Source organism: Bos grunniens, chromosome 2 (assembly GCF_055505025.1).
Source record: "Bos grunniens cultivar Pamir isolate PY7600 chromosome 2, Bosgru_T2T1.0, whole genome shotgun sequence".
Taxonomy (NCBI): Eukaryota; Metazoa; Chordata; class Mammalia; order Artiodactyla; family Bovidae; genus Bos; species Bos grunniens.
Window position 1 is genome coordinate 109,461,272 of NC_141166.1, and position 15,052 is coordinate 109,476,323.

At 37.8% G+C, this 15,052-nt stretch overlaps 1 protein-coding gene across 4 annotated transcripts in view; it reads left to right on the top strand.

Moving 5' to 3' along the window:
- The window catches only part of CERS6 (ceramide synthase 6), a 356,329-nt gene that overhangs the window by 284,101 nt on the left and 57,176 nt on the right, over positions 1–15,052 (top strand). For all 4 annotated transcript variants that reach the window (XM_086356509.1, XM_086356487.1, XM_086356493.1 and 1 more), the window contains exons 7-8: positions 7,393–7,521; positions 10,826–10,932. In XM_086356509.1, the coding sequence (XP_086212635.1) occupies positions 7,393–7,521; positions 10,826–10,932 (236 nt within the window). The remainder of the gene's footprint in view (positions 1–7,392; positions 7,522–10,825; positions 10,933–15,052) is intronic.

The window sequence follows — 15,052 nt, forward strand, 5'->3', positions numbered from 1 at the left end:
CTGAATGGGTTGCTTCAGAACAGCTGTGAAAATTAAACCCCTTATTTATTCTTTATCTAAAGAAAATGTGATGAAGCCAGCCATGAGCCTATGCGATTGTGATATCTCAAATTACAAGACTGTTTCACATATTATGCTGTTTGATGTGGTTCTAAGGCGGAGGTTATCAAAGTTTTTTCTAAAGGGCCAGCTAGTAAATATTTTAAACTTGAGAGCGGTACAGTCTCCACTGCAACTATTTAACTCTACCACTATAGCAAGAACACTGCCATAAACAGTGATTAAACAAATGGATGTTGCTGTGTTCTAATAAAATATTATTTACAAAAACAAATAAGGAACAGATTCGGCCTGGAGTCTGTAGTTTGTCTTTCTCTGCTCTAAAGTTGAGTCACTTGGATATGCCTATTTGGTGAAGAGTGAGGATGTCAGCTTTAAGAATGGCAGAGAGAGATATTCACATCATATCAGCACATGTTTTTAAAAACATTTCAATACTAACAATAGCAAGCTTAAAATCTTTAACCAATTAATTTCTTAGCACTTGCTATTTTTATAATGATGTTTGTATGAGACAGTTATCTCCCTCAAGGACCTAAATCTGTATATATTTAGTCCCAAAAGTGAAAAATCTAGTCTATTGGGGAAAAAGTGTAGAAATAAATTTGTCTCTAGATTTTGTGTGAATAAGGTTTTATTCATGGATTGATATCAGAGATGGGCTAATTGAATCATTCCTGCAGGACTCTACCTCTTTATAATTAAACAAACATTATCCAAACAAATAACATTTTTTCATCCATTTCCACATTTTCCCATAAATATTTACACTAGAGTAGAGGCTATACATAATAATGAAAGTGAATTTCAACTACAATTTTTGAAGAACTTTGTTATTTGAAATACCCTTCTTTAAGTGGCACATTTAACCAGTTCTCTTTCAGTTCAGTTCAGTTGCTCAGTCATGTCCGACTCTTTGCGACCCCATGAATCGCAGCACCCCAGGCCTCCCTGTCCATCACCAACTCCCGGAGTTCTCTCAGACTCATGTCCATTGAGTCGGTGATGCCATCCAGCCATCTTATCCTCTGTTGTCCCCTTCTCCTCCTCCTGCCCCCAATCCCTCCCAGCATCAGAGTCTTTTCCAATGAGTCCACTCTTCGCATGAGGTGGCCAAAGTACTGGAGTTTCAGCTTTAGCATCATTCCCTCCAAAGAAATCCCAGGGCTGATCTCCTTCAGAATGGATCTCCCTGCAGTCCAAGGGACTCTCAAGAGTCTTCTCCAACACCACAGTTCAAAAGCATCAATTCTTCGGCGCTCAGCTTTCTTCACAGTCCAACTCTCACATCCATACACGACCACAGGAAAAACCATAGCCTTGACTAGACAAACCTTTGTTGGCAAAGTAATGTCTCTGCTTTTGAATATGCTATCTAGGTTGGTCATAACTTTCCTTCCAAGGAGTAAGGGTCTTTTAATTTCATGGCTGCAGTCATCATCTGCAGTGATTTAACTCAAGGCCAGCTAGAAATATAATAACCAAGTAAATCGTGAGAGGTTGCAGATACCCCAAAGGTTGACCTTTACATTTACATACATTATGTGAACTTCATGGGCTGGTAACAGAAAGGTATAATTGCCTAATATGGGCAAATCAGAATTAACAGATTTTTATAAATCACTCTGAATGTTCTTTTATTTCAATCATTGTCTTTACAACCTAGACAGTCAGTATTCTGTTTCTTTGCTTTTTAAGAGAAATATAGATAGATATATGGAGAAGGCAATGGCACCCACTCCAGTACTCTTGCCTGGAAAATCCCATGGACAGAGGAGCCTGGTGGGCTGCAGTCCATGGGGTCACGAAGAGTTGGACACGACTGAGCGACTTCACTTTCACTTTTCACTTTCATGCATTGGAGAAGGAAATGGCAGCCCACTCCAGTGTTCTTGCCTGGAGAATCCCAGGGATGGTGTGCCCGGTGGGCTGCCTTCTATGGGGTTGCACAGAGTCGAACACGACTGAAGCGACTTAGCAACAGCAGCAGCAGCAGATAGGTATGTTAATATATCAATTTATATATATATATCAATTTATATATATATATTCATGCATAGGACTTCAGCTATCCATAACCAAAGTTTGAGTATCTATTATATCTTCATATTCACTCAATGGGAAAAGTGTTTAACTATGATTGTTCTTGGCACGTGTAAGTTTTGTCCGAAGTACACACACTCCATGTGTGTTCATTCTGGAGTGAAGGTGGAGCCTGGGTGGCTACTCTTCCCTATATGATGCCAACTTACAGGCTTGAAGTCCACTTTCTGCACAACTGTATTGCTCCCCAACATTCTGAGCTTTATTCCCAGGTTCCACGATCCCAAGAGAAGAGATGGGGAAACTATTGTTGATCTCTAGAAAAAAAGAACATGCTACTCTGTTAACAACCCTATTAATTTCTTTGTACCTGAAGACTCAAATTGGAAAACTATTTTAAAAAAAAGTAGAAATGAGAGATTTCTATTATTGCTATAGTGGCCATAAAATGAAATCAGCTTCAAATTATGTTTCTTTGATTCTGTTTCTTAGAGAGTTTGAAAATCTGCTGAATGAGTAACATGGTATTACCTGATTCCTACCCCTGGGTCAGGGAGATCCCCTGGCAAAGGAGTTGGCAACCCTCTCCAGTATTCTTGCCTGGAAAATCCCGTGGAAAGAGAAGCTTGGCAGTCTATAATCCATGGGGTTGCAAAGATTGGACATGACTGAACAACTAAACAACAACAATTCATGAGTTAGAGAATGTTTATTAATGGTATTTGTTTAATTTGGGAAAGCTGTGTCGGTCATTTGCATCCCAGAGAGAAGAGTCTTTTCTTTGTCTTGCACTTTAGTGGTATTTCATATTTTTCACCACCCATGCACATCTGAATTAGCCATCACTTAATATCTTGATCTTAACTTTTTTTTGAGAAGCTTCACCAATGCTTTTCTTTATTTGTTGCAAAGATTATTCCCAAAAGAAACTGCATAAAATTGTTAATACTTTAGCCAGCAAACGGGAATTTAGAAAACAAGCTTCTTGTTTGTAGTGGAAGTTTTTTAAATAAGAAATGAGTTAATTTTGCTTTCATAAGAATATGTACATCGATGTGAATTTATGTGTTTTCTGAAAACAGTATGATTTCGAAGCCTTGTTCGTTCAGCCTGACCACTGCAAATGGAGTTCCATCATATAGAACATCAGACTTCGGTCCCTGTGGCCCTTTGGTGCTAATATTTTGTTGTGCAGAGAATTCCCCTGGAGAACTGAGTTAAGGATGCCCATTCTCGTTCTACTAATAACAGTTGGGGATGGATCCCAAGTAACCAGAAGTTTATCTGCACCTATAAGTTTCTGAAGTGGAAGCTACACAAAATAGGCTGAGACTCTGTTCTGGGTTCTCTAAATGCCATTCAGAAATGTAATATGAAAAAAACCCAATGTTTTCTTCCCAGCTTCTGGCTTTTCCTTCAGTTTCTTTGTTTTAGTCTTATTCTAATTGTACTTGAGTCAAGACCATATCTATATTTTTTCCTAACTCTGATAATTACCACAGGAGAAGCCACTAGAATGAGGGCGGGGGTTGAGGTAAATATCATGCAGGGAATGTAGAAGGAGCCCTTGACAATGGCTATGAATATGCCCAGAAACAACATGACAGAACAGTAGGAGGCTGGGGACCACTGATGCAGGTAGCCGGGCCAGTCTGTTTAAAATAAGGGCTTTGGGCTCTGTCTTCAGTATGAAGGCCAACAAGAAATCCCAGTCTCTCTACCTAATTGATGCTACCAAAAAATGGAAGAAACATTCTCAACCTAATGCTACGTTTCCTGCAGCTTGCCTACGTCTAGATATATTAACACACCAGTTACTTTCAGCAGTAATAAACAAGAGGATGGGAGTTTCCCACAATGTGTTGATAAAGTCTAAATTGACAATTTGTTTAAAAACTGTTATTTGTACCAGATTCACTACCTATTCAGAAAAATGTCACAGTGAGGGGATGAGAGTAACACACAAAATAATGGTTGCATGGCTTTTATTAAAGGTATTTCATTGTGTATAATGCTTTCTGAAGCACAAATGTAAAAGACAAAATCCATTATTCATGCTTTTTATATTCATACAGATATGACAGTATAATGAAAATTGGTCTTCTGCTGTGAGCATAGCTCTGAGCCCCTTAGTAATAAATGTTTTCTAGGACCAGGTTATTTATATGCAAAAATCATCTTCACAGAGCAAACTTTGTCTGAAAAACAAGTCTCTTGTTTTTAGGGCAACCTTGCTATATTGCCAAGGGCATTGTTTTATTTATTGACATTTATATCAGATACATATTAGGAAACTTAATTATAAAATGGCCCTAATCCTCCATAAGGTTTTAATCAATTTATATTCATTTTAAAATTAAATCGAGAAAACCTCTTCTCTTTCAGTGAATCAAGAGCAATCATTCAGGGCTAAACAATGGGAAATGTGGAAAGTATTGTTCTGGTTAGGTACTCAACTAGCTAGATTTTAAAATCTATGTATTCAGCATGGGTGAATATAAACTCACTGAACTGTTGAATTAACACTCTATGTTTTTATTTAATTATATTTATGAGACAATATAAAATAGCAGTTGATAGGTTAGCTCCACTTTAATTGATCCATTGTTTTGAAGTAGCTATTGTCTGGTAGATTACTCTAGATGATAAAACCGAATACATTTCTGATAACAGCCTGGAGTGAAGAGATTTCATCTTCCCCTGGGAAACATTATCAGAGCAATTTTTATTATATTCTTAAGGCACTTTTGGTATTGTTCAACTAATGCTTTAGGAAAACCCTAGATGACTACAAAAGCATCAGAGAAATCAAGGGAAATAGGTAAAACTGGTAAGTTGAGTCAGTATATGGTCACTGATTAAACTCAGAGCGTGGTCTTCATTTCTCTCGCCGTGAGCTGAGAACTAATTAGAGATGCAAATGTGGATCTAGAGGAAGGAGCATGGTCACAGGTCCACAGGCAGCAGGAGTTTGCCCAACCTCATTCTGTAGTTCTGCTATGGGCTTTAGAATGAACTGATGCAAGACATGATTCTGCCAACAGTGGTATCTACCATCATGCCACACAGCTCATTTTGAGACTAGGTTAACTGAAAATAAGAAAGATAGTTCTATTTCATTCTTTAATGTATCTGACCTTATTTAGGAAACTAATACATTTTTATTCCAGTAAATATGAGCTATTTACTAGAATAAATTAAAAAACCAATACGTATGCTCAGTCACTCAGTCATGTCTGACTCTTTGCAACCCTTTGGACTGTCACCCACCAGGACCCTTTCTCCATGGGACTTTTTTAGGCAAGAATGCTAGAGTGGATTGCTATTTCATCCTCCAGGGGATCTTCCTGACCCAGGGATTGTACCCACATTTCCTGTCTCCTGCATTGAAGGCAGATTCTTTACCCTATTGGCTATTGGGGAAGCCCAATAATAAGTCAATATGGTTATCCATAAATACAGAAAAGTAACCTCTGGACACCAAAGTGTATACAGAACCATTTAAACATTGTGTTTTTTTAAATATACCCATTTGGCTCTACTTCATCATTGTCATTTAAAGCTTGAATTTATAAAACATAAAAAGATATTCTTAAAGAGTTCTGTATCACAGGAATTTAAACAGTAGAAGAATCCATAGCTTTATAGATTTAAGTTATATAAATTAAAATGATTGGAATTTTTCAATGTGGAAACTATACAAGGAAATATATGGCAAAAGGACCTTATAGATGCAGTGTTTTATTACTTATAGATTATCATTAATTACTTTCAGGATATAAGCAAAAAACATTGTTTAAATGTTTTAGAACCATTTAAGTCATCAAAGTTGAACTTTCAGACCCCAAACTGTGTGACATCAATAGCTACTTAATGAAGAGTGTATGTATCTGTGCGTACACTCACTTTCTTTTTTTCTCTCTCTCTCAGTTTCATAATATGCTTCTAATTTTGTCTCATTTTTCTCTGAATGGTCCGTGGTTTCAAATAGGTCATCATTAGAGCTGGTCTTGGCGCTGAAGTCCCATAGACTTCGAGTTTACTCTGGGAGAAATACAGACTAAATAAAAGTGTCAGTAAAAGCATTTCCAAACAATATAAATTCCATGTTACAATAAATGTGTCCAGGTGGTCAGGAGATAAATCAGTAGTGGAGAAAGATAATCTTTTCACATGAGCCAGGAAGCAGCCGCCCTGAAGTTGATCAAAATAAGGATGGCCAAATTCCCATTAGGTTTGCCAGTTATATTTTTTTTCTAATGACTACAGACAGATAATGGTTAAAATTCAGAGCTTGTTTGAGTAGAAATGCCATCAGAAATGCCAACATATTACGATTCTTATTTTAACATTCGGTTGGGCCTATTCCAGAAGAAGGATGCCAAACCCTAGCCACTAGTAGTCAGAGAAATGGTCCAGTTGGACCTGCACTGCTGCCTAGAAGAGTTTCCTAATGTATGAATCCAAATAATACCTTTCTGAGCTTGAAACCTGTCAACTGAAAAAAAAATGTACAATTTACAAGTTGAAAATTATTGTCAGTAAGTTGACAAAACTGAGGACTTAAGCTGCAGACATAGCATCTCAGATCACTCTGAGAGATTACTCCAAAGAGACAAAGGGGGACCCAAGATATATAGGAGTTTCTACAACAAAGACCAGGTAGTCAGAATAGCAAAAGATTATTATTAAAGAAACAGATATCTCAAGTTAAGGGACTTAGTGCTTTTCTGTGTATAGGAAGATGACTATCCCATGCATATCACTCATTCCTTTGACAACACCTCAGCAATCTGGGGCCAGGATCTTCTGCTTTCTCTCCTGAGTCTCCTCAAGATGCACTGTCAGGGTGCACGGCAGTGTCTGACTGCTGGTGGGCATCTTCTTTCCATCCTGAGTTTCCTCAGTGCTCACTCTGGAGGACACTGTAATTTGATGGCTGCAACATCCTTTGTCTACTGATAAGGCAGGTAATAGTTTTTTCATTCACAAATTCTATATGGCAATTTTTCCCATAGCTTTAAATTCCTTGGCTTAGTACAAAACAGCCTTTATGATCTGGCCTTAGTCCCGGTGTTGATCACATTGTCCAGAGTCACTGGTCTCCTGCGTGTCTCTCCCAGGATATGGTGAACTCTCAGAGAGCAGGAACTATATATTACTTATTTTAGCTTCCCCAGCGCTGGGCCCATTGGGTTCCTCAGAAGTATTAGATGAATGGATAAATAGATGGGAAAACTGTGATGCTGCTAAACCCTAACGAACATGCCTGTGTCTTCTGCTTCCCAGGACTTTGCCGTTATGTTCCTGCACCACCTTGTAGCTATTCTCTTGATTACCTTTTCATATGTCAACAACATGGCCCGAGTAGGGACCCTGATCCTCTGTCTCCACGATTCAGCCGATGCTCTTCTAGAGGTAAAAATTTTCTTTGCATATATAAGAGTACAAAATCTGAAATTTAAGGAATCCCTCAGATCCTCAGTTCTTCTAGGGTATGCTAGATGGTGTTGGGAGAAGGTAGTATATGACTTCTTTGAATCTGCAGAGTGTTTCTCTGTAGGTCTAATTGGTGAGAGTGAGACTTTAATATACAAATTTGTGTGCAAAAACTATTCACCAAGTTAGCATTCTTTATTAACAGAATAATGAAAGCCTTTACCCTTCCACACTTAAGAAATTAATGTTTTACAATGGGAAAATTACTGTTTGAATAGGCTTTGTTTTTAGTGTTATAAGTTTCACACTGATTTATCTGGAAGGTATGTATAACTCACTATAGTTAGTAGTTGTCCATCCTGATGAAATTAACAGTCATAGATTTTATTGCCTATATACATGTGTCAGTTCAATTCAGTTGCTCAGTCGTGTCCGACTCTTTGCGACCCCATGAATCACAGCACGCCAGGCCTCCCTGTCCATCACCAACTCCCAGAGTTCACTCAGACTCACATCCATCAAGTCACTGATGCCATCCAGCCATCTCATCCTCTGTCGTCCCCTTCTCCTCCTGCCCCCAATCCCTCCCAGCATCAGGGTCTTTTCCAATGAGTCAACTTTTCGCATGAGGTGGCCAAAGTACTGGAGTGTCAGCTTTAGCATCATTGCTTCCAAAGAACACCCAGGACTGATCTCCTTTAGAATGGACTGGCTGGATCTCCTTGCAGTCCCTGGGACTCTCAAGAGTCTTCTCCAACACCACAGTTTCAAAGCATCAATTCTCGGCGCTCAGCCTTCTTCACAGTCCAACTCTCACATCCGTACATGACCACTGGAAAAACCATAGCCTTGACTAGACAAACCTTTGTTGGCAAAGTAATGTCTCTGCTTTTGAATAAGCTATCTAGGTTGGTCATAACTTTCCTTCCAAGGAGTAAGCGTCTTTTAATTTTATCCTAGTATTTTTACAGTGAAAGTATATATGAATTGCATATTTTACATGAAAACTGTGTTTTCTATGCATATACATATTAAGAATACCCGAAGAGATATTGGTTGCACTTTAGTTAACTATCTAAACCATTACCACAAAGAATTCTTAAAATAGCAAAAAATAATGAAAAATAAAAATTCTTCTAAACATATTTCAAAAGATAAAATCCCAAGTAAAATTTTGATGTGGTATTTACTCTTAATATTGGCCCCCATGAAGAGACATGCTCAGTAAGGTTATAGAATTACAGTTTTTCACTTTAATGCTAAGAAATTTACCTAACTGGTCAAAAATAAACTTGCCAAAGTACAAACTCCATGTAGAAATGGGTCTTAGAATCTATATTCTGATTTTTCATTCCTTTTGCCCTACAGTTCTGCCCCTCTGAAGCTTGTGCTGTCACTGTGAATGTAAAATACAAGTGCCCTCAAATAATGATTTGTTATTGCAATATAAGCAGAAATTTCAGGTCATAAAATTGAATCTACTATAAAGGCAATTAGTCAAGGTTTGACGTATATACAGCACTTCATTAAAGACTCTGGTCCCTATAAGGTTATGAAACAAAAAAATATTCCTAACGGGCTAGATATGTCATATGGAAGGTTGGCACTATTTTAAGTGATTCAAGCTAGATTCAATTCAGCACATTTTTTAAAAGAAATAAAATTAGTGCAAAGGCAATTCCCTGAAAATCAGTTACCATGTGGTTAAATCCTCAGTGTGCTTGGAGGTAGAAAAATATACAGCAATATACCATTTTGAAATCAATCCTGTATAATCTGCCAGCTCTTATGTCTGTGGAAATGGATGGCCTAGTGCTCGGCAGAACCATAATTCAGAAAATGTGGGCTGAATCATCATCTACCACTTTTATCAAAAAAAGAAAAATAATCCAGAAGCCCAAGTCATGTGAATGACTCCTTTTTAAACAAAGGTTTAAAAGGAAATGTTCTTCATCCCTTGGATTCTATTTGACATTATAAAATAATGCTTGAGAATATCCAAATAATGAGATATGTTGACTCTCCAAAGTGGAATCTATGGCTTAGACATTTCAGGAAAATTGATGTTTAATACTTGTTATTGAATACTGGTGAATGAATCTAAAAGAAAAACTACATGGTTTACATAGCCAGAAGGAGGCAGAAGATGCTTTTTTTATTCCTTTAGTATAAGTTGTGATGTCACATACAAAGTATTCATGAAAGTAAAGGTTCATAATCCTGGCTTCCACTCAGTTAATAGATACTGATATTTCCTTTTAGGAATGTATTTCTCTCATAGCTTCATATTTTACTTAAAGATCTTAAATTACAGCTTCTATGGATACTGTCAACAATCCTTTCAAGTCTGGCTCAGCTATTTTAACTTTACAAGAAGTTAGAAAATAATGTCATGAATTTGAAATACATCTTCAGTTTATAACCCTGTGTGTGGGTACTGTGAATTATATGTGAAAATGTAAAAAGAGGTAATCAAGCACAATTATGTTTTCAGTGTCACCTATTCTTACTTAGAATCATCTGTAAAAAGTAAATGGTAGAGAAAGGGATGTATTTCTTTCCTTGACTAATTTATAATATAAAAAGTGGTCACTTAAATCACTCCCATAAATTATTAGTGTACTTCTCATAGACATTCTGAACACTGGTGACTTTTCATCTAAAAAATGACCCAATAATGTAAATTTGAAAGTGATACCTAAATGGATTCACTGAAATAACATTATCTTGACACATTCTTCATTTCTAAATTTGTGAGGGTAAGCCAAGAAACTGTCCCTAGAGACCTCCTTATACCTGTTTAAGAAAAACCTATGAGTATAAAGAAGGAAAAAGTACAGGAAGGCTCAATATATTGTCTATAAAGTTTGTGACCTTAGTATTTGGAATTCATTAAAGGTTTAAAGGATTATCTAGCACTTTCTATTTTGACCTGTTATGCCAAATTCCTGTTTTGGTGTCTTTGGCCTGCTAATATTATCTGCAATGAAAGAATTTCTTATTTTTCTGTTTTCCTGAAGTCAACCATATAATTGAATTTTTCAGGTTGCTGAATATTTTATTAAATCTGTAACAGTCAGTAGTTCTACTTATGGCTAATACCGCATTTCACTTGACTTATGGGTAATTTATAAATATGATGCATGATGCATGACATTTCAAAGTAGCCGGCAGTTTTATGCATCTGGTAAGTTATATCTTAAAGGAGACTCATACATATTGAAAGAAGCTTTTCATTTATCAGTTTAACTCAATTAATCTTTCACATTCCTTCCTTTTATAGGCTGCCAAAATGGCAAATTACGCCAAGTTTCAGAAAATTTGTGATCTCCTGTTTGTTATGTTTGCCATGGTTTTTATCACCACACGACTGGGTGTATTTCCTCTCTGGTAAGTGTGCCTATCTTTCTGATAAGGCCACCCCATCCAGAATAGGTTTTATGAAACATTTTCCTGTTGAATTTTATTCCAGATACTTAGTAAGAAGTTTAAAGAAAGCGAGGGAGAGACTCAAGAAACAGCTTGATTTCTTCTTCCAGAAGGAAGTTGTCTTCTTTGTTAATACTTTCTACAGGATCGTGAGAGAAGGATGTGGCTTGCGTAGGTTCTTAAGCCACAGGAAGCCGTCAGCCACTTTAGGCTCCAATCCTAAAATATGATGCAAAAACCTTAGCCATGAAAGTTTGCATTAAGAAAGGAAGTATGGTGTTGCAACCAGTTAGATATCTGGGATCCTCCTGTACCAGTCATTCACCAAGGATTTATTAGCCACAGCAGCAGAATCACCTCTGAACTTGTTAGAAATGCAACCTCTGGGGCCCCACCCACCCCAGACCTACTGAATCACAGACTCAGAGTGTGGGGCCTGGCAATTTGGATTTTGATATGCCTTCCTGATGACTGCTGTAGCAGTCACGTTTTAGGACCACTATCCTATATAATTCTCATCGGCTGCATTTATAGCTAAAGCAAATGAAAAGTATAGCTCAAAAGTAACCCTTAAAATTCTCTGTGGCCCCTTACTGTCTGGACGTCTTTTCTTTGGTTGAGAGCTGTATGACAGGTTTTGATGAAATATGACAGTCTCTTGTATAGAAAATAGGTTTACTGTCATTAATCTTTATGGAGATCATTATTTCTGAAAAAAATACTATTCCTCCATTTCACTTAAAGTTTACCACTGATGACAGATTTTTTTATTCCATTTGGGAAAATTGATTTGAATGGGAAATTAGAGCAACAGAAAGGGGAGAAGGTGGAGAAATTAAGGGCTTCAGTGATAACTTTTCAGTCCAATAGAAAAACTATAAAAATAAAATTGGGATTTTTAAGGGAGTAACATCTATCATTGAGGTTCCATAGACGAATTAATCTCACCCCATGCACACACACACGCATATACACACACACACACACCTTCTCCTTGAGACTTACAGCCCTTTCGGACACCTACTTGTTATGAAAATTGCATCCCGGCAGCAGCACCCTGTGTTGGCAGAAGGCATTTTTAAAACTCATTATAATAGTTTTATATGATTGTAGGTAGAAAACATTAAGTAATTTTGACTATAATGTATCTATACTTATTTCAGGATTGGAGCTTTTTCAAGATTATGAGCAGAACTAGGGGTAGGAATTTAAATAGAAGAAAGTTGAAGAAAATCCAGGAAAATTTTCTCAAAAGAATAATAGAAAGCTTTTCCTGCTTAGAATTTCTGAGAACCTAGTTTTTAAAAAGTAAGCATCACTATTAAGGACTTACATTTGCTTTCATTCTATCTTTTAAGGATAGAATTAAAGCTGAGATGTATCTCCTCCTTTCTAGCTAACATGAGAAAGCTCTTCCGGTTTAGACAGCAATGAGATACCAAGAAGATAAACTCAGAATATAGAAATTATGTAATGCTGCTAATGAGATAACTCATGGGTATGTCCTGTGATGATAACATAAGCCAGCTGCTTAGAAAAATCTTTATAACCAGAAATGCAAACCAAGAGCTTATAATATTGCAAATACTGTAGGTTTCCTGCTACCTCAGGCCTTTGTGCAGTCAAGTTTTTCAAAAAGCAGCTTGTGGAGAGAAATATTTTATTGCTTGGGGACAAGAAATAATTTCTGTATACCTGTTCCCATTGTGATTGGGCATCTAGTGAATGAAGTCCTTGTCAGATATGTCTCATAAACGATGTGCGTGCTTGGATGACCTTTGTTTTGACCTGTTTCAATTACTAGAGTGTAGTGGGCATGGAGAGTATTTAAAATAGTAAGGTGAATGACAATAATAAAGTGTTTTAAGTATTTGCCTTAATACTGTGAAACCATTCAAAAATTCCTTTCAGATTAGTGACTCCTAAAATTGGGAGGGACATTACAGGTGACTGGCTCCAGACCCCTGGCCCACCCCTCTGCCCAGGGTAGGAATTCTCTCAGTTCCTCATCAGGAGTATTGCTTTAGATGTCAAGGGGGAAATAATTTTTTATATGAAACAGAAACCTGGGTCCTTAGAATTTCTAAACTAAGAGTTCTTAATCTGATTTAGAACCCCCTGAAACTGTTTATAAAACATTTGTGTGTACATTTTTTTTCCCTAGGGAGAGGACCCATGGCTTTATTAGATTCTAAAAGAGATCTGTGACTCCCCTCCCTCAAAAAAGTGCCTTTTAGAAAATAGACAAAGTGTACCCAACCACTTCTAACTGAAAACTCTCAAGAATGTGAGGGTTTCTACTGTATCATCTGTAGGCGTTCTCTTCAAAAGCATCTCTAATCCCTTCAGTGATTCCTGTTTGCTGTTCTCCTTCATTTGTTCCTCAGAATTCCTGTAGTCACGATGTTCTGAGTGTGGACTAGCTGATACAAAATGCAAAAGCACTGACAAAAAGCTGTGCTTAGAACCGCATTTCTTCTGAGGCAGTTGGCCTCTGCATTCGCATTCCGCAGGCAATCCTGATAACAGCTGAGCTGCTGCCAGACTAGATCGCCTTCAGCTAACATTTATCTCGCTTTCATGTATTTTTATTTCTAATTCTGACTTATTTGCATACCTAATCAGACCACCTACATTTATTTCTATTAGATTTCATCATGCTATTTTCAGATATTCAGGCCTGATTAGGATCTTCTGAACCGTATCCACTGCTACACTTACCCTGCTACTTTTATATTACCTGCAAACATGCCTTTCACGCCTCTCCCACTCACCGAAGCAAATGTTGACCCAAAGGGACTCCTGTGTACACTGCTGAAGAATTTCTTCACGTTGACCTCCATCTCTCAACCACCAGTCTGTCTTTACGATTTTCTGTTCGTTGCTGTCTTATAACCGCTTTGTCATTAGGCCTGCTATTTCTCCATATTTTTAAAAGGTGTCGTAAAAGACTTTGTCCAAGGTCTTGTGAACATCAAGTTCATGCTCTGCACACGTGGTGTTGGGCAGAAAAAAGATTCGTGGCCCAACTGGCTGGCTTGGTTTTTGGTGGCCTTTGGTGGCTCCTTCCTGGCTCTTCAGTTCTAAGTGCTCACCAGTCTATAATTTCTGGTTCCTGCCCTTTCCATATAAATGTGGACTTTTACCTTCTAATATACTACCACTTTTTGTGTATTTAATGAATATTTACTGGGCCCTCCTGTGTCACTAGTACTGGGCTGGGTGCTGAGAATTCGGTAAGACAAGGGCCTCTCTTGGGGCACTTGAATCCCTACACGTCCCTTCAATATTCTGGTTGATAATTGTGTGGGATGTAGAGATTATCAGTTATTTTCTGAACATTTATTGGGTATAAGGAATGTAAGTGGATTGTTGATATTAACCAGTTTGGTTGCATGCTCTAAGGAGCTCTGTCAGCCGAGTAAAGCATGATTCTAGATAGAGTATCAGTTCAGTTCAGTCGCTCAGTTGTGTCCGACTCTTTTTGACCCCATGAACCACAGCCCACCAGGCCTCCCTGTCCATCACCAACTCCCGGAGTTTACCCAAACTCACGTCCATTGAGTCGGTAATACCATCCAACCATCTCATCCTGTGTCGTCCGCTTCTTCTCCCGCTTTCAATCTTTCCCAGCATCAGGGTCTTTTCAAATATGTGTGTGAAATAGTCACTGGTCAAGGGAAAGTGCTGGAGCTAGATTGGTCTTCACTTCTAACAAGCGTTTCATAGACTTATTTCTCCCTCAGATATTTGTGCTTTAGCTGGAAGGAGAAACAGAATGATTTTTATGCCCTCACTGCTTTTAGTTTTGAACCCATTTACTTTGGAATCATCAGTAATACCCTGCAGGTTCCTCTCGACTATAATTGTGTTCCCACGTGAGCCATCAGAATTTTTGTGATTTGTGGGTTTGATGATACTTGGCTCATTCTGTGTTGTATCTTTGGTCCATGCCTCACAAAGATGGCATACACCATAATTAGCCAGTCCAGAACCGTGCAATGCACAGACTTCCCTTTTGGCCATAATGCGGCCTTCTAAAACAGCATAGTCCAGTAGAATTAGTGATATAATTCAGGCT